The sequence below is a fragment of the Antennarius striatus genome, chromosome 19, assembly GCF_040054535.1.
Source record: "Antennarius striatus isolate MH-2024 chromosome 19, ASM4005453v1, whole genome shotgun sequence".
Lineage (NCBI taxonomy): Eukaryota > Metazoa > Chordata > Actinopteri > Lophiiformes > Antennariidae > Antennarius > Antennarius striatus.
In genome coordinates this window covers 17,837,746-17,860,063 of record NC_090794.1, presented here as the reverse complement: position 1 = coordinate 17,860,063, position 22,318 = coordinate 17,837,746, and the positions used below count along the sequence as shown (strand labels likewise).

Genomic DNA, 22,318 nt, shown 5'->3' with positions numbered 1-22,318 from the left:
AAACTGATTTTGACCTGTCTTGGCCGGTGTTATATGTACAATAAAATAATGCAGTTATTATTTATTTCTCCACAAATAACAAAGTAATTCAGCATCACAAATTACACAGATTCCCATTTGGATAAAAAAGCTCATAAGAAATAGTAATAATTCAATAAAGGCCATGAAAATACTATAGAAAGACAGTTTAAGCAACATGTTTGAACAAATGATTGTAACTAGAGAACACATTTTTGGTACAGTAGCCGTGACCATTCCTGGTCAGTATGTAGTAATTCCTTAGACAATCTTTTCTCCCTCTTAATATCCTTACTGGCACCTTGTCCTACTGCTTAGAAAAAGATCGCTGTGCAATGAATTAGTTACAGTAACTGCATATCTGAATCAGATACCAAAACGTGTGTAATGGAGTACCATCACAGTCATTACTCTAAAACCCAGGTCCCATTTCCCTTCCCTTCTGCACCTCCATCTGCCTCATTGACCCACACATCATCACACAAAAACCCAAAACCTGATTGGTCCAAGCAGTGAATCTAAATTATTTCTCGATAAAACATAAGTTTTTTTGGGAAAATGTTACCTTCATTTAAAACATTGAAAATAAAAACCAAGTCGCTATTACAGAATACAGTAATTTTGGGAAGAAATGAAAAAAGCAGCATCACAGTCACCTGCATGATTCACATTTATCAATGATTTGGAGTTTGAGTTTTACTCTTGAGTTTAACTCCACCATCAAACCACCAAGGACTGGAAAAAGGAAACCTACACAATTATTTAAGAAAGAGAGAAACGCTTATTTCTCTGGTCTATTCATCCTGAGTGTGTAAAACACGTGGAACTATCTGCCTACTACAGTGGCCAGCAGGGCCATTCGGATGTACATGCCATTCTCAGCCTGTCGGAAGTACGCTGCTCTGGGGTCGGTGTCCACCTCAGCACTGGGGGGGAGGGAGAGAAAGATGTTATCAGAAGACTGATGCAAGTATTTCTTGGTGAAATAAAGGTTAAATAACACAAATAATAAGTACAGACACACGTAATTAGCAAACATTTTTCAGGAGAACCATGAATAACTGACCTAGAGAATAGACTTTTCTGTATGAACATCAACATACTGTACTCTAACAGAATGATTTTCAGATTTAATTGAAAGAAGAAAACGATGAGAGGTGAAAGTTATGTTTAAGACTACTGTACATGTTTGTGTCTTTTTCTGGGGAAAAAATACCGTATTTTCCGCACTGTAAGGCGCACCTAAAAGCCTAAAATGTTCTCATAATCCCGTAGTGCGCCTTATAATCCGGTGCGTTTTATATATGGATTAATATTCATATTAATATTGGTTAAAAACATGATCGCTGAAAAAAAGCAGTCGGCAGTCTGGCCTCCAGTCATGCCGCACTCCGCCACCAGAGGAGCTTTCAACAATTCTATTAATAAAGTCTAACTGATCTCAGTATTTCTAACTATTTGGCGTCAGAAATAACCCACTTTAAACTGAGTTGGTCTAAAAACCCCATTGTGCTGTCATCTGGAATCTAGTGACGGTCCATTCTGTTAGTCTGTGGAAACACACGGAGAAACTGGACTAAAGGTGAATAAAGACCCTCAAAGATGAACTTCGAGCCTTTTCTGAAATTCCAAGAGCAGTCACTGCTAGACAAAGGTGTCTGGTGTGCTGCATTGATTTACAAATGTAGTTGATAGCTCTGGGGGGGCGGAGGGGCGCATTCAGGCTTGTGTATTCTGTCTGCAGCGACGTGCGGTGAGATTCACGGCGGTGAGACACCGACGTTAAAGTCAGTTCTAGGAGTAAAACAGCGTCACATTTGACAGTAAATTATCAGCCTGACATTAAAAACTAGTTAAAAATTGTTTAGGACACACAGCAGCAAATAGCTGCACCTCACCTCCGACTGGACTACCGATCGATCGAAACAATATTTAATTAATAAACGAAGACGAACGTCGGAGCTTAAATATCTGCTTCGAACTTCAGATCAGGAAATAATCCGCTCTGTTCACACTGACTGCACTCGTAATGAATTTAACCAGTTTTTAATGTCAGGTTTTTAATATGCGTGTTGACTTCTTTCTAAGATGGCAAAGTGATCAAGTGATCAGGTTTCCTTGATGAGGCTCAGAATGGCTCATTGACATAACAACAGGGCCATTCAGAGGTAGTCAGGAAGTCATGAACGTAATCATGACCGTCTGAGCAGCGCGGCTCCATCTAGTGGACGGATTGCGCAACTACAGCTGCTGCAGTTTATCAAATAAATTTTATTTATTTTTATTGTGTGCGTCTTATAATCCAGTGCGCCTTATATATGAAATAAATGATAAAACACATTATTGAGGGTGTGCCTTATAGTCCAGTGTGCCTTATAGTGCGGAAAATACTGTACTCCAAACCTTTTCAATATATGGTTTTCACATTTATCTTTTGGATGCTGGTGAAAATTACCCTTCCTGGCTGGATATTTCAAAATGCATGAAACATCAGATGTTCGTGTTTTTCCTTTCATGGCTGTGAGTGCACAATTCCAAACAGGAAAACAATAAAGAATATTTCTTTTTGGGTCCATTCACGCACCCCATACAAAGGCAGGACATTTACGCTACTTTTTGTGAGAACGTATAACTGTGGTGATTGGATTTTACCTGATTTCGTTGACTCTGGGCAGTGGATGCATTACTACCATCTTCTTTTTGGCAACAGTCATGATGTGGGGGGTGAGGATGAACTGACCAAAACACTGGGAGAAAAACACACAACGGAAAGCCGACACATGATCCAACAGAAGTTTCCACTCTCTGATTTAATTTGATAAAAATGATTGACTGTCAGATTAGTAATAACTCTTAAATTGAATTACTGGATTTTGTCAGGAAAAACAAAACAAAGTCAATTTCACCAAACAAATGCAAACAGAAACACATGAATCAAAAGTGATAAAGCAAAAAACTTGAGATGAAACTTTATCAAAAATGATTTAAAGCTCTATTATGTCTACATTTCTGCCCTCTGCAGTGCCAAATGAAGCAAGAGTTCACTTACAGCCCTGTAATCCGCCTCCGATGCGAACCTCTCCTTCTGGATCCTCGTCATGTAGAGGACGTCGGTTTCTGGCAGCGCTTCCTCGATGCTGTCAAACTCCTCCTGCAAGAAAATTCAAATGAACTCAAGTGAATTAACTGTTTACATTAGAAATGTGGGAGACAGTGTGTCCATGGCAACATGAAGGGACAATTGATTGACCCTGAAAGGGTCATTCTCAGTAGGAAGTAAAAAGAGTCTGTAATTTAGAGTATTATCATATTTTGTTGATCAAATGGTAAGATTGACTGCATTTATATACTTTTCTACACTTTAATGTTGCCCAAAGCACTTTACAAAGCCACACACACACACACACACACACACACACACACCTGCTTGATGCCCTTGGAGGCCACGTAGCTGATGATCTCAGTCGGCATGTGGAGGTTCTTCGGAGCCACGTAGCGCAGCACGATGCGATACTGGGTGAGCAGCTTGGCCAGGGAGTGAACTGTACGTCCATGTTTCAGATCTCCAACCATCGTTATCTGATGGAGAGACACAAAAAACATGGGATATCAGTCAAACTGACAGTGGACGACACAAATATAACAAGGACAGCGGGTCTTCCTGTCCCTCACCGTCATCCCGTTGACCGTCCCCAGCTCCTCTCTGATGGTGAAGACGTCGAGCAGCGCCTGGGTCGGGTGTTCCCCCACGCCGTCTCCGGCGTTGATCACGGGCTTGCGGCAAAGACGTGACGCTCTCTGGCAGACACAGAGAGACACAGAAAAAAAACGTCACTGGTTTGAGCAAAAGAAGATGCTGAAAGGACTGATTAGATGTATTTGCTGGAAAAATTCTAATATTATCAACAGATGGTTGAAAAAGTTTAGAAGGTGGTTTAATATCATTATGGGGGGGGGGGGTTCAGAAACGTTTAAATTACCGTAAATAATAAAATAAATAGTTCATCGCTGTATCGCGGAATTTCGTTTTTCAGGGGCGGTCCTGGAACGCATTAAACGTGTCAAAGTCATGAGTCCTTTCTACCACAAGGGGGCACTACAGGTCTTTACAACTTCATCTAAGACGCGTTGCCTTCAGAAACAAAACCATCCTTCTTGAGTTTGGGTCTAAACTGTAAGCCGACACTTCTGAGCATTTGTTTCAGGTAGTCGTCGATAATCAGTGGATCAGTGGGAGACAATCAAAGACATAGAGGTCTGTCCAAGAGAAAGACTACTTTAAATCCCTCTCCAAGTTGGGACCGACCTCCACAGCTCCAGGCTTCGGGTGTCGGAGCACCAGAACGTCGGCGTAGCAGCTCATAGTCTGGACCGAGTCGGCGAGAGACTCTCCTTTCTGAGTGGACGAGGTGGCTTCAGAGAAGTGGACGACGGAGCCGCCCAGACGCTGCATGGCGGCGGCGAAGGAGCTGCTGGTGCGAGTGCTGACCTCATAGAACATGGAGGCCATCACCTTACCCTAGACGGCGATGAACAAAGGACAGACGCGCTCTGTGACTTCAAGACACTTAACTTTCAAAGAATTCCGATGATGCAGACATTAACGTGAGCAGACACTGCTGTGACTCGAACACACCGCCCACCTTCAGTATGTCCAGGCTCCGTTCCTTCTGAACCAGCAAACGCAGAGTGTGGGCCACGTTGAAGAGGTGTGAGATCTGAAAGCAAGAAAACGTCCGTGACAACGTGCATCAAGACGTCGTCCAACCATCTCCTTGCTGTGACGGCGCACCTGCTCTTTGCTGAACTGGTTGACTGACAGGACGTGCTGGCCCACCAGTGGGTGCAGCAGGGGTGACATCTGGAAGTGGGCCGGCTGCCCGGGGGCTGCAGGACCGGGTCCCGACAGAGGGGACAGCAGCCGGGACAGAGGAGGGGGGTGGCTGTAGCCGTCGCCAGCTATGCTCTGCGGCAGCATGACCATCTCTGCAAACAGCGACGCAGAGGGTGACGTAACAGGAAACGCGTCATATAAAAGGTGACATCTACAGATTACAGATCCAGAGGGGGGAGGAGTGACATGTGGGGGGGGGGTACCTGGTGGGAGTCCGGGGTCGGAGGAGCGGTGGATGCGAGGGGGCAGCAGGTAGCGGATCTCTCCGGCAGCTCGGCGAGGGCTGGGCGCTCGCGTCCGCACCAGAGTCTCCCGGGGGGGAGTGGGACGCGTGTGATCTGGAGTCTGATCCACAGAAAAAGACACCCCCCAGCGGTGAATACACAACAGAACAGACAAACCGAACCAGACTGTTCTCTTCTTTGTTTTGGGGCGTCAGCCGTTTGAATACCCTGGGGGCCTCTTTAGCGGGCTCAGGAGCAGCGAGGGGGGCGGCAGGCCAGCTCTTCACATCTTCACCGTAACCTGGAGGCACCAGAACCTGAGGGACGAGACAAGAGCTTGAAGACGTGACAGGAAACGGGGCAGAAAACAATGAACGACCATCAGTAACGCTGGGGAAGGCAGATGATTAGATCTGAAGGGAAACGATGGCTGTCTGCAGGTGACCGTAAGAAACACCTGACAGGTAGGTTAGGTTACAGCTAACTAACTAACCTCTGTGTCACTCTTGGCAGGAAGTAACGGTTATTCTAATTTACATTTTAAATTGGCGTCTTAATTCAGTTCTTCATGCCAGAATCGACATCACAGGTCAAGGGTCGTGTTAGCAGGTTGTTAAATCGGGTTTTAATTCAGTAATTTAATTGTTAATCTTAATTCGGGTCTTAACTCAGTTCCTTCATGCTAGAGAAATTATCCATGTGCAGAAGAGAACACTTCATACAGCCAACGTTTCCATCCTGTGGATTACAACCCTTTAATCTCATGAAATCCCTCTTGGCCGGAGCGACTGGTGTGTGTCCTGACCTGGCCGTCGATGTAAGCCACCTCTCCTCGGAGAACCACGCGTCGGACTTTTCCCTTCACCTTCAGACCCTGGAAAGGCGTCCACTTTGACTTGGTGAACTGCATGGCCTGAGGAATGACCCACTCCTGCTCCAGGTCCACCTGAGAGGCCCCGACCGCAAAAATCAGTCAAAAAGAGCCCCCAGACGTCTGGTATCCAGCGATCATCAGAATAATACCATTGTTACGTGTTGGGTACCTCCACATAGGTATTTTCCTGGACTGGCAGGTTAAAGATCCTACGTGGGTTGTCATAGAGACGCTTGATGATGTCATCTAGAGTGAGACGTCCATCACTGACAGCGGTCAGAAGCAGCGGCAGCATCGTTTCCAGGCCCGGGTAACCCGGAGGAGGATGATCGCTGTTCTTCTCCTCCACAGAATGAGGAGCTAACGACACCAAAGGAACAACGGTCAGCTTACCCCCTGAATGCACCGGCGGATTACCAATCTGATGGGTGTGGCTGCTGACCGTGGTCGGTGGCGAAGCAGTCAACGATGTCCAGGTTTTCCCAGAGGGCCTCCATGTCCTCGCGCGTTCCCAGCATGGGCCGGACCTGCGCTCGTCCGTCGCCGATCTCCGCCACGTTCTCCTCGCAGAGGAAGAGGTGATGCGGCGCCACCTCACACGTCACCTGGATGCCCTTCTGCTTCGCCGCGCGGATGATCACGATCTGAGTGACGAAGAGGAGGACCCGAGGTCAGGGAAGGCTATCACAGGTGACAATAAATCAGACACATGAAACCCTTTAATCCAGTGGTCCAACCCCCGGGTCGTGGGCCGGTACCGGTCCGTGGGTCAGCCGGTACCGGGTCACACAGAAAGAATCCAGAACTTACTTTATGTCTGTTTTATTTCTGATCTGATTCCGATGAATGTTTTCTTTTAAATGAGTGGATTCTCTCCTCCACATCTGTCTGTGGGTCACTCTACACGCTTTTGAGATGCTTGCCTCGGTCACATGACCACCTTCTTAAAGGGGCGGCTAACACAGAATACATGACCACTAAACGGAGACTCCCAAGATAGCAAAACCTACAAAAAACAAACATCGGCGTGATGTCACGAGGACGCTGTTAGTAAAGTTGGTACACGTTGGATTCACGTTTATCATTATATTTAGAAAAAAACATTCATGAGACAGATTACGAACCTGAGAACAATCTTGTCCTCCTATCTTGGCGTTAAAAGACCAGACGTTCTAACCACTTGGGTTATTAAAACAGCTTTTTAAAAAAATGTATGTGAAATAAAATATGAAACTGTATTTGACCTCTTCCTTCTTGGCCACGTGGCAGATGTGGACGGGCCTCTGGTACAGCTGGGCCACCATGAGGATAGCAGCCACCGTCTGCTTCTCAGCGTGAGCCACAATGGGCAAGTGTTTGGGCCACTTCTCAAAATGCTGCGAACAGAACCAGAAGATCAGTTTAGTTTAGTCCATATGTGAAAAAAGTTGGAAAATAGACCAATTCTGCAATTTAAACGTTTCTGAACCCCCCCGTACTGATATTAAACCACCTTCTATCTGTATGACCTTTAAAACACTCTGATCGACTGTTTAAAAGACTTTTGTCTCACACAACGGAGCACACTTCTGGATGACGTATTAATCAAAAATATAAAATTAAATAAAAATAATTAACAAAGAGAATAAGTCCAGTTTTGAACGTGTGTAACGACACAGCGTGATCCTGTCTACCTCCATCCAGTAGGAGACGTTGTCCATCTTGAGGGTGGAGTAGGTGTCGTTCAGGTACATCTTCAGCCCCACAGCCTGGTTAGCGATGGACGGCAGGACCGTGGCGTTGTCTGAAGCAGCGCCCAGGTACAGGGCGTAGTCACACCTGCAGCCTGCTTTGGCCAGCTGACAACACAACACAACACAACAACACACAACACAACAACACACAACACAAGACAACACAACACAACAACACACAACACAACACAACACAACAACACAACACAACACAACAACACAACACAACAACACAACACAACACAACAGGACAGGATTGAGTCTGACTCCGGTGACAACACACACCTCTGCTGATCACCATCAGTCAGGACGCGGCTGACGTGTGAGCGTACCTTCTGCACCAGGGCCAGCGTGCTGGAGTCGATGATGGAGGGCGACGTGTTGGGCATGGCACACACCATAGTCACCCCCCCTGCCAGAGCCGCTGCCGTTCCAGAGGAGAAGTCCTCCTTGTGCGTGGCTCCGGGCTCCCGCAGGTGAACGTGTACGTCGATCAGACCTGAACGTGACACAGACGTGATCTCCTCTGTGACCTTCATCAGGATGGTTTCTGTATTTACCCACCGGTTCTTCAGCTCTCTGACTACTTTAGAATAAAAGTTCACTGCTGTCCTTCAGAGCTTCACAATTTGGTACTTTTCAGGGACTTTGTCACATTAGCTCCTCAGCCTCAAACTCACCCGGCAGACGGACCAAAGTCTGGGAGGTCATGCTGTCGATGTGAGTCTTCACTGGGGGGGCCTTTCCAATCTGACGAAGAGCCTGGAATCCCATTGATTACCATTAATCACATTGTTGTCAGTCAGCAAAGTTAGCAAAGACAAAACTGAGAATATTTGTAGGAGTTTTAAAGAAAAACAAAGTGTAACCTGGACGAAGAGCTTAGTGCACTTGATGTCGATGATGAGCGGGACGGAGTAGTCGACGGCCATGCGTCTGGTCCTGTAGCCTTTGGTGACGAAGGAGGACAGCCGGCGACCTCCGCTGTTCCTCATGGAGAGGTTGATGACCAGGTCGAAGTGGTTCTCCTCCAGGTAGTTCATGATGCTGCGCTGCTTCTCTTTGGTGGGACACTCGCTGTCGTCCAGCTCAAACGGCCAATCCACGGCAGTCACCTGTGCAGGTAGACGCAGCAAAGATTCAATCAGTCATTCAATTATCCACTTTATAAAACATGGTGTAACTAATTAATTACACGCGTTGGACTGATTACAGCCATGTATTATTTATACATAAACAGACAATCTGTAGACAGTAGGCCTGTCAGTCTGGATGTCCTGGCTTACCAGCATGCTTTCTGCTATCAAATGATGAGCGCTGGGGTGATGAGACAAACCAACACGAGTTATATTATCGGTTACCTTGACTCCGTGTTCTGTGTAGAAATCTGCGGTACCCAGACTGGCATAAAGGTCGTAACCCAGAGACTCCAGGGCCTGCACAGTGGGCAGCAGCTCACTCTTGTTCTGCAAAACAAAGGAAAAAGATCATCAGTCGTGGAAGAATATCTGGAATAGATCCTCAGGTCAGCCGACAAGAAGCTTTCCGTCAAGTGTTAGTCAATCCGCATTCTGGTGTCAGTGAAGCAAAAACATAAGAGTACATTTAGTGAGTGGGGATGTTTAGACTGGTAATACTTTACTTTTACTAAAAATGTGTCCTTAAAACAAATTAAATGCTGTTGTTAATCATGTGACCAAATGTCCGAGCAAAGATTTATCAAATCCAAACATGAGCCATCGATCTATAACACAATCAAACAATGGCCTCTCTCTGGGGTGGCGTTGTTTCTTACTTTACAGAAAACCCTCCACCCAGCGGTGACAAGACCGTTTTTGTGGTCTTGTGAAGCTTACATTAATTTTTATTTTTTTAAATTTACTTTTAATTTAATTAATGTAATTTCAATTACATTTTAATTTAAAATATATTATATTAAAAAATTAATTTAATTAAAATAGAAAAAAAATAATTAAAGTCAGTTTTGTTGTGGTCTTGTGAAGCTGCAGCTTCCATTAGGTGACACAATACAGTCTCTACCAGGGGTGGGTCTCAAGACAAAATGTTGTAACTATTGGAAACAGCCTATTTCAGCCAAAATTGTTACAAAAGAATAAAAGGTTGGAAATCAAAATAAAACCATGTAAATATAATCTACAATTGTGTTTGGATAAGTGGGTCAGTGTGCGTGTTTGAGGTTTGCTTCAACCTCCCCCCATGAGTACTGTTGATGGACGGCGTGAACATTCTGGGATCATCTGCATAAACTCTCAGGAACCATTTTTAAGCGTGAGCGGTCGTCCTGTGAGAACCTTGTAGCTGCCGATGGAGAGCAGGATGTTCTTTTTGGGGATCTTGAAGCCGGTGGACAGCATGGCTTTGAGGTACGCCTCGTATCTGTTCTCCCCAAAACAGGCCACTTCACCGGTGCTGGTCATCTCCACCCCCAGCACCACGTCAGCCCCAGCCAGTCGAGAGAAGGAGAACTGAGGCACCTGACATGAGGACGGACAGATAACACGGTGAGGTGAAGCAATGCATGATGGGAGCTCTGATTTAAGTCTGAGTGAGAGTTTTTACCTTGACTCCAACGATCCCTTTTCCTTTCATGAAACCTATCGGCTCCACATCCTCCCCCATGATGACCTGAGTTGCCATAGCAACAAGGTCCACACCAAGTGTCTTGGAGATGAAGGGGAAGGAGCGGGAAACTCGAACGTTGCATTCGATCACCTTCAGCTGATCATCCTGGCAGAAGAAGCATAAAAATTATGTGTTATCAAAAGATCAAACTTATTCTGAAAGAACTTATTCCGAATTCTGAAACTTATTACGAATTAAATTAATAATTGTTAATATTCATTAATTATTGTTGATTATTAATAATTAATAATATTATTAATATTACTGTTATGTTAAAATACTAATCAATATTATACTAATAGTATTAATTATATATAATAATATTAACATAATATTGATGATTATTAGCTAATTATAAATTATTTAAATTTTATTATTTATTTAAATTAATAAATAATACCCTTATTCCAAATGTAATTAAATCAATAAACTTATTTCAGAATTATTAATTCTGAAACTTATTCTGAATGATTCTCACCTTGGCGATCAACTGCAGATTGAACGGTCCAGTGACCTGCAGCTCCTGGCCGATGGCGTGGACGATCATCTTGATCCTGTCCATGGTCTTCTGATTGAGGTCCTGTGGTGGGGTCACCAGCGTGGCGTCACCAGAGTGGACACCGGCATTCTCCACATGCTCAGACACGGCGATGGCCATCACCACCCCATCGCAGGCGACAGCGTCCACGTCGATCTCCTGAGGAGTCAGAAACATTCCGGTCACTTTGAACCCTTCCCACGGGGTCATGGATCCTGACAACAAGTCAGATCCTCCTGACCTTGGCCTCCTGGATGAACTTGGAGATGACAACCGGGTGCTCCTTGGACACAGCCATGGCGTTGCTGAGAAATTTCTCCAGGTCGCTGTCGCTGTAGGCGACGTTCATGGCTGCGCCGCTGAGGACGTAGGACGGACGCACCAGGCAGGGGTAACCCACGGTCGCACAGAACGTCACCGCAGACTGGAAGGACGGGGAGAGAGAGAGAGGAGAGAGCTGAGACTCCAATACGTTACAGAACCCAGAAACTACTAACTGGCTGTCAGAGACGTCAGCAGACGTCCGTTATGTGTTTCAACAGGGAGGTGTTGTGGAAAGTTAAAATCAGATTCTAATCATGGAATTTATCGTCATGACAACTGATCCGGTTACGGAACAGAGGATGGAGAATCAGAGAAAGATATTCTTGACCAATACAATTCAGCTTTTCCCAGAATGCATCTTTCTGTCCATCTAGAAAATCAATACTGTCCTGACTCTCAAGAGAAAACAAGGCAGTCACAGACGCGACGCCCCTGAATCCAAAATTTTACCCTTTTTGTGCCGTAAAAGATCCAAAAGTTGTAAGTTGACATTGACCTGGTTTTCCAAAGGTGAAGGTCATCGTCACATGTTTGTGCCTCTGGCTTCCTGAAAATGTTGCTTTTTGTTTTGTGACTTCATCTCAACAGGTTTCAGAGATGTGAAAATTTGACCTTGACCTAGTTTTCTCAAGGTCAAGGTTATCATTTCATTTTCATCTCCCTCGCTGCCTGAGTAATGTGCTTTTCCTTTCATTGGCGTGCGTTTTCTTTTCTTTTGATGCAGTACCTCACCGCTTCGAGCCGGTTCGTGTGACCGTTCTGAGTGTGGGGGTACCTCGGTGTCGGACAGCTCCTTCCACTGCGGCTGGCTGATCCCAATGGTGTCCAGCATTCGGGAGAATTTGAACCTGTTCTCTGCGTTGTCGATGAACTCCGGCGACGTTCCCAGGATGCGACACTGCTGACGGTGCAGCGACATGGCGATGTTGTTGGGCAGCTGGCCGCCCATGGAGAGGATCACCCCCTCTGGGTTCTCCTTCTCGTAGATGTCCATCACCACCTGAGGGGCGTGCAGGACGTCAGAAAACACCGTTAAGAAGGACATTTAAATCTAATCTACGTTATCAAGTTATGAATGTGTGGAAAAAAATTCTCACCTCAAAGGAGATCTCGTCGAAGTAGAGCCGGTCACACATGTCGTAGTCGGTGCTGACGGTCTCTGGGTTGTAGTTCACCATGATGGTCTTGTAACCCATCTGTAACATAAAGGATTCATAAAATTGATTTCATCTTAATTTCTTCTTAAACTTTTAATCTATTCAGAGTTGCTGAAGTCACACCCCCGTCTCCTCTCACCGTCCTGAGCTCCGTGATGCACCCCACCGCGCACCAATCGAACTCCACGCTGCTGCCGATGCGATACACTCCCGAGCCGATCACCATGACGTGCTGATCGTTGAACGGCAGGTCGTTCTCCGTGCCGTGATAGGTCAGGTACAGGTAGTTGGTGCAGGCCGGCCATTCGGCCGCCACCGTGTCGATCTGCTTCACCACCGGCAGGATGGACCAATCGTGACGCAGCTTTCTCACCACGAGCTCAGTGCTGTCGAAAAAACAACAACATAGAATTAACCCATTGGCTACTTTGTCGCAGCTGATCTCCATCGGAGGACCTTCTCAGACGCTCTGGACATTTATCGGTGGGTTCTTCCTGTTCTTGAGCGATCCCATGATGCTTCACTCCGTGTTCGCTCGTGAGTGACCTCTCACCTCTGCACAGCTCGTGCGATCTGCTTGTCGGAGAAGCCCAGCTGCTTGGCCTTCCGCATCACCTCTGGAGGCATGGCGCCCTCGTCCTGGGGGGGGGGGGGGGGGGGGAGAACAAGATGAAGCAGGAGAATCTGGTTTGAACCCCCCCAACACCACGTTAGATTCCTCTCCATCAGCCTCACCTGGTTGAAGGTCTCCAGCAGTCGCTCGTGGTCTGTGATGTTCTTCATCTTGTGCAGGAACCAGTGGTCGATCTTGGTCAGCTGGTAGAGCTGGTCCACCGTGTAGCCGGCTCTGAGCGCCGCCGCCAGAACGAAGATACGTTTGTCTGTCGGCGTCTGCAACTCCTGGTGAGCAAACGCACGACAGAAAGAGCGAGATGGAGGACTGGGGCGGCGGCAGTGCGGAAAATACCTGTGTCCTTCACGACAAAGGTGACACTAACAACTACTTTCTACTACTTTCACCTTTTCGGAGGCGGGCTTGACGGCGTGGTCGAAGCCGACGCAATTCTCATCCACCATCCTCAGAGCTTTCTGGAAGGCCTCCTCAAAACTCCGTCCGATGGCCATCACCTCACCTGTCAATGAAAGCTCAGGTGAAGCCACTTCCTGCCTCGCTGGTTCTGGATCGTTTCAGCGCCGCACCAGCAGGTTAACTTCTCCAACAGCTTCCTGTCTCGTTCACCCGGACGCTGCTTCTTACCGACGCTCTTCATCGAGCTGCCAATCTTGGTGGAAACCCTCAGGAACTTGCTGAGATCCCAGCGAGGCACCTTGACCACACAGTAGTCCAAACTGGGCTCGAAGTTGGCCGTGGTGGAGTCGGTCACAGAGTTCCTTCATCAAACACGTTTACAGACCATCGTTACGACGGGATTAAATGAAGACAGATTAAATGAAACACGTCTGTTCTCCGTAAAGCGAGGCGTACTTGAGCTGCGGCAGCGGGATCCCCAGACCCAGCTTCGCCGCTACGTAGGCCAGAGGGTAACCCGTGGCTTTACTGGCCAGCGCCGAGCTGCGCGACAGGCGGGCGTTCACCTCGATGATGTAGTACTGCAGGTCGGACACGCGGGTTAGAACGGGGCCGCCTGGAGGGGGTCACGGCGTTTCACCAGAGCGGCGGCGTCATCTTACCTGATCGGACTCGGGGTTGAGAGCGTATTGGATGTTACACTCTCCCACAATGCCGAGGTGTCTGATCACCTTAATGGCCGTGTTCCTCAGCATGTTGTACTCGTGGTCGTTCAGCGTCTGGCTGGGCGCCACCACGATGGACTCCCCCGTATGGATGCCCAGAGGGTCGATGTTCTCCATGTTACACACCTGGAGGAGGACGAATCACGTTTAACACGTGCTGGTAAGATATCCACGCTAAAAAAACCATTGTTCTCCACACAACGGGAACGACGGATGGGAGAACAGCAACGGGAAGTCAGCAGGACTGAACCTCAGGTTGGAGCAGTGCAGCTGGACCTCGTTGTTCTGGAGGGGCGTTCTGTGTCCCTCATCTTCAGCTTTACCAAATGATTTTTATTCTTTCATTTTATTATTCTTTGTATTCCCAGACTTCTCTTTTCTTACATCAGTCTATCAGATTCTGATAGTTTTATCTGTTTCTGTGTTTTACATCCTGCAAAGCGGTGATGTATTGTGATCGTCAGTGTCCGTCCGTCCACCAAATATCTTCACAGGTCGAACACAAAGAGCATTGTTCAGGCAGCAAAGGGGACGAAAATGAGAGGACGACCTTCACCTTTGGAAAACTAAACAAATGTCCCACTCGATAGAATATAAAATTCATTGCTGCGACCATTATGAAAGTAGGTCAGGGTAACAGTTTGAATTCAGGGGTGTCGCAGGATGTTTTCAGGCTCTGACTAGTTTACTCTGGATTTGTGCTGCTCTGAGTTTACTTTTATGTCATTTGTAAATTTTGAACATTTATTTCAATAAACATCTGAACGTCTTGTTTGACTTGTTTCCCGTCACGTATGATTGTTGATGGAGCCTCTCTGTAAATCCAGCCTGCTCTTCACCAGTTATTGACTGTGTGACACTTCAGCATCTGTCCATCTGGCCCAGGCATAAACCTGCTATCTCTGACCGGATGTGGGCTCTTCCACCATCCTCCTCTCTACTCACTGTCACACAGTTGTCGTAGGCGTCACGGACCACCTCGTACTCGATCTCCTTCCAGCCCTTCAGGGATTTGTCCACCAGCACCTGAGACGTGTGGGCGAAGGCCGAGGTGACCAGAGAGGTCAGCTCCTCACTATTGTTGGCGAAGCCTGAGCCCAAACCACCGAGGGCGAACGCCGAACGAACGAGAACAGGGTAGCCCAGACGTTCAGCAGCCGACACTGCCTATGATGCAGAAAAAGATGGATCAATAAAGAAATAAAGCAATAAAACACTGGATTTTAAAGGAATGGCGGTTAGAAAACGACCCCCACCTGTTCCACAGACAGAGCTGCTTCACTGGGAGCCACGTGTTCGTTGATCTCTTCCATTTTCTCCACAAACACCTTCCGGTCTTCCGTCATCTCGATGGAGGCCACGGGCGTTCCCAGAACTCTGACCTTGTATTTCTGCAGGACGCCCAGCCGGGTCAGCTCCACGCCACAGTTCAGAGCGGTCTGACCACCGAAGGTCAGCAGCACGCCATCGGGTCGCTCGTTTTTTATCACCTGACAATGAAAAATTAAGAAAGATGAATAAAGCTTTCACGGAAAAACCTCCTTCAAACCAAACATCCCATCTGTGTGTCAGAACCGAACCCACCAATTACTACTAGGAAAGGACAAAAATTACTTTTACTTCATTTGAAATCCACAAATGTCGTAACAAACTCACACTACCTCTGTTTCTTACTGTGGACCCCCGAGTAAATACGAAAACAACATAAGCGGAAAAACCACTTACATTTCTCCTGGCAGCGGTTACGTACGTAAACCACGGCACGCCCGTGTCCCCCCTACCTGAGTGACGTAATCTGGTGTGATGGGCAGGAAGTAGACTTTGTCAGCCAGACCCTTGGAGGTCTGGACCGTGGCGATGTTGGGGTTGATCAGCACCGTCTGGATGTTCTCCTCCTTCAGCGCCTTAATAGCCTGGAACGCAGAACAACCCAACATCAGTTAAAACATCCCATAACTAACTTGTCACTTCTGCAGCAGAATATCTGCATTGCTTTCATCTGAAGCCTCTGCCGACAGACCTGGGAGCCAGAGTAGTCGAACTCCCCAGCCTGGCCGATGGACAGTCCTCCAGAGCCCAGGATGAGGACCTTCCTGGGTCGGATCATCTCCTCAGGCTTTGGGGAGCCCTGGAAGGTGAGGTGCTCCATCAGACGCTGCTTCACTGGGGGACAGGAGAGGACAGAGGCACAAACCTTCTCACTGTGTTGCTCCTACGCAAAGTTTTAAGCAACAATTGTCCATTAGTTTTTAGTCATCTTGTTGTTTCAAGCTGCACATCGAGCACAGACGAAAGGCGTCTATTTTGGGACGTGCTGCCCCCTGGTGGAGAACTCCGGGGCACGGCGTGAAATTCCACACGTCCCGGTCCTCTCAGCCGTCTTATTCGGAGTTGTTCTTCTTACAAACGTGTTGATGAACGCACTGATGCGTCACGTGTGGATGTTTTTTCCATACAGGGTGAAAAAAGATGCGTTTTCAAAAAGACCAGGCTACGTGTGGACGGGGCTCAAGTGAGCAGGAAGTGACATCAGCGCGTCATTCATGTCAGTGTGGTGGATTAAGGCTGGGTTTGGTCTCCACTACCCCCCAGAGATAGAGATGTTGAAGTTACATGACGATGCTGCAGGATGTTTTTACGTCCTGTAATTGTTTCAGCTCATTCTCATGGAGTACAACTTTAGTATTTAGAGTAGTAATAACATTTAAATCACCTCAAACAGAGATTATAGATTGTAATTTAATAAATAACGACTTTCTTGGAACCAGCGGTTTCCGGTGACGACTGCCTGCACTTCTAGTCATCAGAATTAAAGCCTTACCAGGTTTGGTGACTTTGCCCTCCTTGTGGTCTTTCACCGTTTCCATGAAGACATCAAACAAGCTGACCAGGTCTGTGGGACCGGCCTTGTGCTCCGGGTGGAACTGAACACTGGGAAAAATAAAGCAAAAGAAATAAATAGTGCACTGCGTCACAAACCCTAACCCTAACCCTTAACCCCTAACCCCTAACCCTAACCCAGATCTCACATGTGCCGAGTCCCCTCACGCCCCCGTTACCTGAACACGGGTTTTGTGTTGTGCACGATTCCCTCGTTGGTGTAATCGTTGGCGTTGGTAAAGAGAACGTCCCAGCCTTGCGGGAGGGTGTCGCGGTCCACGGCGAACCCGTGGTTCTGACTGGTGATGAAGCACCGGTCCGTTCCCTGATGGACGCACGGCTGGTTGTGGCCACGGTTACCGTACCTGAGAAACACACGCAGGACACGGATTATGATAATCATACCGAGAACAGAATATTAGAAATGTAAAGACCACAGACACCAGCTGGCCAAACTGGTTTTTACATAATTAACCCTTTAAAGCCACATCTATCACATTTGACACTCTTGACTTTTTCAGATTTTCCACATCAAAAGTTTAATTTTTGAATTAATTATTATTAATTAATCAGATGCATGCATTTGCATTTTCCATGCAAAATATTTTTTTTTTAAAATCTGGATTTAGCAACAAATATACAAATTAAATCTTATATACACTAATTTATATAAAAAGTTTTTTTTTTTTTTTGGAAAAGAAGGTCAGAAGGTTTCCAAAAAGGGCACCCAATTTGGAGATTATTGTAAGAACCATAAACCATCACTTTATCCTCAGCAGCAGGACATTGTTCAAGGTGTGATTTTTTAAACTGGATGTGGATACACTAAATTACTTCTAGCTCCGTGTGTTGAACCCTGTGAACAACCTGGGCTGCGATCTCACAACCACCTGCAGGACACCCATCCCCTGTCCTTCACACACAGCCTGATAAAAGCTGCCGTCAGCAGAGTCTCAGGGGAAAGGAGACCGTCGGCGTGGCTGGAGGGGTCGGTGGAGTGAGGAGCAGACCACGTTATCGCGGATTCTTTGTTTAATCTCTCTCATAACAAAGGTGGGGGGGGCAACGCTCCCAGAGAATGAACCACAGTCCAGCCAGGCTACAGAGAAGAGCTCGGTTCATCGAGTGCATTCGGGTTCTCCACCTGAGAGAACGACAGAGCTCCAGGGGAGAACGGAGGGATGCTTCAGCAAAGTCAGAGCGTTTCTATGGATTCTACGTCATCACAAAATCAATTTCTACGACCAACATGAAGATAAACTGAACCAAAACAGACTTTATGTGAACATCATGGTGTTTGCAGAGCATCTGTTAATGTCACATCCCCAAAGACCGATTAGAGGGGGCAACAAACGAATAAAAAAACAAATCTTAAATGATTCAGTCCTAGAAACTTTTTGTTGAAAGCGGTGTTTTCAGCCTGAGGCACTAACTTCATCTTGTAGGTCTTGGATCCGATGACCAAAGAGAGCAGCTGGTGTCCGAGGCAGATCCCGAAAACCGGCTTCGGACGTTCGATGCAGACCACGTGTTTCAAATTGTTGATGGTGGCCTGACAGAGCTTGGGATCACCGGGGCCGTTACTGAGGAACAAACCGTCGAACTCTACAAAACAAAATAAAACACCTGATTACTGCTGGTGACGGCTGGAGGAGAAAGAGAACAACATTCTGATTCTGCTTGAGAGGAGAGACACGTGGAAAGGGTTCAGTGAGGAGTGGAATCAGAGCTGTGTGTGTGCTGAATTACCATTATTACCATCATTATTACCATCATTATTATATCATTATTATTATTACCATCATTATAATGATGGTATATCATTATACCATCATTAAACAACAACAACTTACCATTACCATCATTATTACCATCATTACCTACGGACTATAAATAACAGTGTTCTTTTAAATACAGCAGTACCTTTGAGATACGAGCAGTCGCTCTGTCCACATTTTTGTTTGACATACGAGTAAATCTGAGATAGGAGTCACGCCTCACTAGTTGGCGGATGGATACGACATCAGTGAGACCGGATCTCGTTCTTTACCACGTGTTGGCGGATGGATACGACATCAGCTGATCTCCTTCTTGGAGTAACTTGTGTGTTCGTGAAATTTCTGTTTCTTTTCGTTCTTTATCATTGTTTATGTAACTTATACACCTGTGTATAATTAGAATTAATTACAAAGGTAAAGTCTGCATGCCTATTGGTTGGTAAAAAAAATATTCTTTTCATAATTTAGGGGGTCAGAGGATTTTTTTTACAAGACTGGAATGGATTAAAATGATTTCAGTTCTTTTAAATGGGGGATCTTTATTGGCGATACGAGCTCGGTCAAGAAGCGAACCAAACTTGTAACTGAAGGTACTTCCGTATTTTCAACGTATAAATGAGTATACAACTTCATCCTCCGTGTTGCTCTACAGACAAACAAAAGCAGATTTTATAAACCACTTCAGAAAGTTTCCCAGTCTGATCTAATCTCAAACTGCTCTAATCTGGTGGGTGACGTGTTGGACGGACCTTTGCTGTCCAGAGGGTGGTCCCAGGGTACCACGGTAACACAGGCTCCTCTCTGCGCCAGGCAACGGATCTGGTTGTATTTAACGCCACAGTCCACCACAGTGATCCTCAAACTACCACTGGGGTTGTAAACCCGGGGCTCCTGGAGACAAGAACGGAGAAGGAAACACCAAACAAACAGATCGAACAGATCTCTTAATTACAGCGTCATATCTATTTACGTATTCACGTTAGATGTGACCTAAAATGACCTTTTGTGCTATGTTTTCGTTGGAGACTCTCCCACTGTGGGATGGATAAAGGCTTATCTCACCTTATTTAACGCTGACCATCACATTTAATCACTATTTCCTGACTCAGGAATGAGGAATTTGTTTGTGAGAATTACTTTTTAAACCAATGTGAAACAGAAGACGCCCTGTGTCCATGCAGACTACACAATCCTGAACCAGGCAGCACGCAGAAGCTGGGACAACCCCCTGCAGCCATCGTCCAGATGTCCAGCAGGCATTATGGGTAATGGGTGTGATGAACTGCAGGCGTCGGGTCCGTTACCTTCATGGACACTTCCTCAACCAGGTTCCTGAGATCCGGGTTGTCAAAGGGAACGCTGTCCTCTGGAGTCCCGTCCACAACCAGCTTCCCCAGCATGGTGCCCTTCTCTCGGATCTTCTTGGTCAGACAGCGGGTGTCAATGCCTGGGATTCAAGCAGACGGGGGAGGGGGTGAATCAAAAGCTGCAGTTTAAGCTTAGATTAAAAAGCGTCACCTTGACCTGCTCTGACCTTGTAACGCAGGAACACCTTGCTCTTTAAGCCACTGGTCCAGAGACTTGACGGAACTCCAGTGACTGGGACTCTCCGACAGCTGCCCGATGATCAGAGCTGCAGCGTGGATCTTTGACGACTCAAACCACTGAGGGGCAAAATAAAATACAGCATTTTCACCTTATAGTGCGGAAAATACTGTAACCCTAATGTAGGACACCCAGGAGAACGACACCAGTCACAGGAGGGAGAACTGGTTTGTTTCTTGATCTCCTCTCACTCGAGTGACGTCTCTGGACCATTAACAACTTGGAACCATAAATCGTTCCTGACCTTGCTGAGTCCAAACTCTCCCTCTTCCTCTCCTGGTACACCGTAGTTGCCTACTAGCGGGTAGGTGAGGGTCAGCAGCTGGCAGCGGTAGGACGGGTCCGTCAGAGCCTCCGGGTAGCCGACCATACCCGTCTGGAACACTGAAAGAACGGCACAGAACACGGATTCATGGACGGTCTGAGAACATTCTGCTGGATGATTCAACAGGGGGGGCTCCGATCACTGGGACTCCTCCTTTGGACTCGCCTGAGTGTCAACACAACTTTTAGAGACACTCAAAATGCTGTGATGACTGTGATCCTGGAGGGGGTCCCAGAGGGCAACCAGCTCTCACATTAACCACTGAAAACCAGTGTGGGGGGGGGGGGGCAGAGTCAGCATCAGCTCTGGGCAGCCTGCCATCCCAAGAGATGACATCATCACCCACGTGGGGGAGGAGTCCCACTGTAACCGATGCTACCTGGGGGGGGCATTACTGATTGTGTAACATGTTCTCCATGTTCTCCATGTTCTCCACCACAGCTGTGCCACCTCAGGACATTGAGGGATTCGTAGTTTTGATGCCGGTTGTTTCATCTTCTTGTTTGTTTCTGATTTAACCATTAATAAAAGTTTTTCTTTTGGGGGGGGGGTTCATTCCACACCAATCCATCAGATCTACATTCATGTCTGGTACATGAAGTTCGTACAAACTACACCATACAGATATTTCACATTATAACAGCAGTTTTTAGTAGTCATCTGCTGACGACATGTTCGATCGGGTATTGGGGGGTCTGACGTCAGCAGCGGCGCAAAAATGCAAAGAAACCCACTTCACACCTCCGGTCCTCCACCACAACAGGACCTGGTGTTCTCAGCCTTACATTCGTGAAGACTCACCAACTTCTCCCGACACCGACACGTCTGCGCCGAACAGGAGGCCTCTGAACGTCGTCCCGTCCTCCAGGATCAAACTTGCCATCTTTGTCATTTTGCTCGAACAAGCCGTGGGTTAAAGCTTCCAGACGGGAAACGAGCAGATGCGTGAGAAACGAGGCGACCCCCGGTCTCCACGTGAAGCGCTCCCCGCGAGATGGAACAAAATGTACCGGAAAATCGGCCGATCGGCCCGGCGAGCAGGTTTCCGAGAGAGTCGAGACGAGTGTGGAGGAATTAAAGAAGAATAAAATCTCAAAATGAGCTAAAAGCGGCCTATTTCCTTGTAAGTCGGGCAGAGCTGCAGGACACAACGTGTTCCACGCTGCCACCAGCGTGGAAGTCAGTCCGCGGGCCGGGCTGGTGAGTTTAGCCTAGCGGCACGTCACGCTTCCGTTTAGGATTTTCAAAATAAAAGACGCAATATTAAACAAGGTGTTAGCTATGGTTGATATAGCTGCCGTGGAGCTTTACCATTATTAATTCAGGACTATAAATTGTTTGACTACAAAAATTGTAAGGCAGTTCAAACTTTCTGGATTAGGATTAACAAGATAACACACCACCATCATTGGAGTGACAATGTGCGCCTTTATTTTGAAAGACACCTCGCTTGTTTCCGGTATGAGCAGAAAGCATTAACGCAAGCGACGTAACGTCATCCCGCGAAAACCGGGGAGGGGGCAGACCCGCACGGCCTGTTCTCTGACGTCAGAGTTCTGCGTTCATTCCG

At 46.9% G+C, this 22,318-nt stretch overlaps 1 protein-coding gene across 3 annotated transcripts; it reads right to left on the bottom strand.

Moving 5' to 3' along the window:
• Positions 1–46: 46 nt before the first annotated feature.
• On the bottom strand, positions 47–22,173 carry cad (carbamoyl-phosphate synthetase 2, aspartate transcarbamylase, and dihydroorotase). Of its 3 annotated transcripts, none has more exons than XM_068342905.1 (44): positions 21,550–22,173; positions 20,668–20,807; positions 20,353–20,482; positions 20,123–20,265; positions 19,568–19,709; positions 18,474–18,645; positions 17,220–17,405; positions 16,982–17,091; positions 16,181–16,323; positions 15,942–16,073; positions 15,417–15,650; positions 15,106–15,327; positions 14,098–14,286; positions 13,892–14,016; positions 13,664–13,797; positions 13,426–13,538; positions 13,141–13,305; positions 12,959–13,044; positions 12,545–12,791; positions 12,346–12,444; positions 12,024–12,248; positions 11,166–11,348; positions 10,865–11,083; positions 10,324–10,491; positions 10,056–10,238; positions 9,105–9,209; positions 8,613–8,858; positions 8,424–8,505; positions 8,076–8,242; positions 7,684–7,848; positions 7,255–7,386; positions 6,453–6,654; positions 6,180–6,370; positions 5,942–6,082; positions 5,319–5,453; positions 5,116–5,221; positions 4,811–5,004; positions 4,662–4,736; positions 4,325–4,537; positions 3,691–3,816; positions 3,442–3,597; positions 3,068–3,169; positions 2,671–2,765; positions 47–944 (listed from the first exon to the last, which is right to left on the bottom strand). In XM_068342905.1, exons 1-44 carry the CDS (start codon positions 21,638–21,640, stop codon positions 845–847), a joined length of 6,714 nt encoding a protein of 2,237 aa, XP_068199006.1. In that variant the 5' UTR covers positions 21,641–22,173; the 3' UTR covers positions 47–844. The 3 variants fall into 3 exon arrangements, with proteins under 3 accessions (XP_068199006.1, XP_068199005.1, XP_068199004.1); XM_068342904.1 differs by having other exon boundaries at positions 5,116–5,257; positions 5,364–5,453; positions 21,550–22,167; XM_068342903.1 differs by having other exon boundaries at positions 4,811–5,257; positions 5,364–5,453; positions 21,550–22,172.
• Positions 22,174–22,318: the final 145 nt, after the last annotated feature.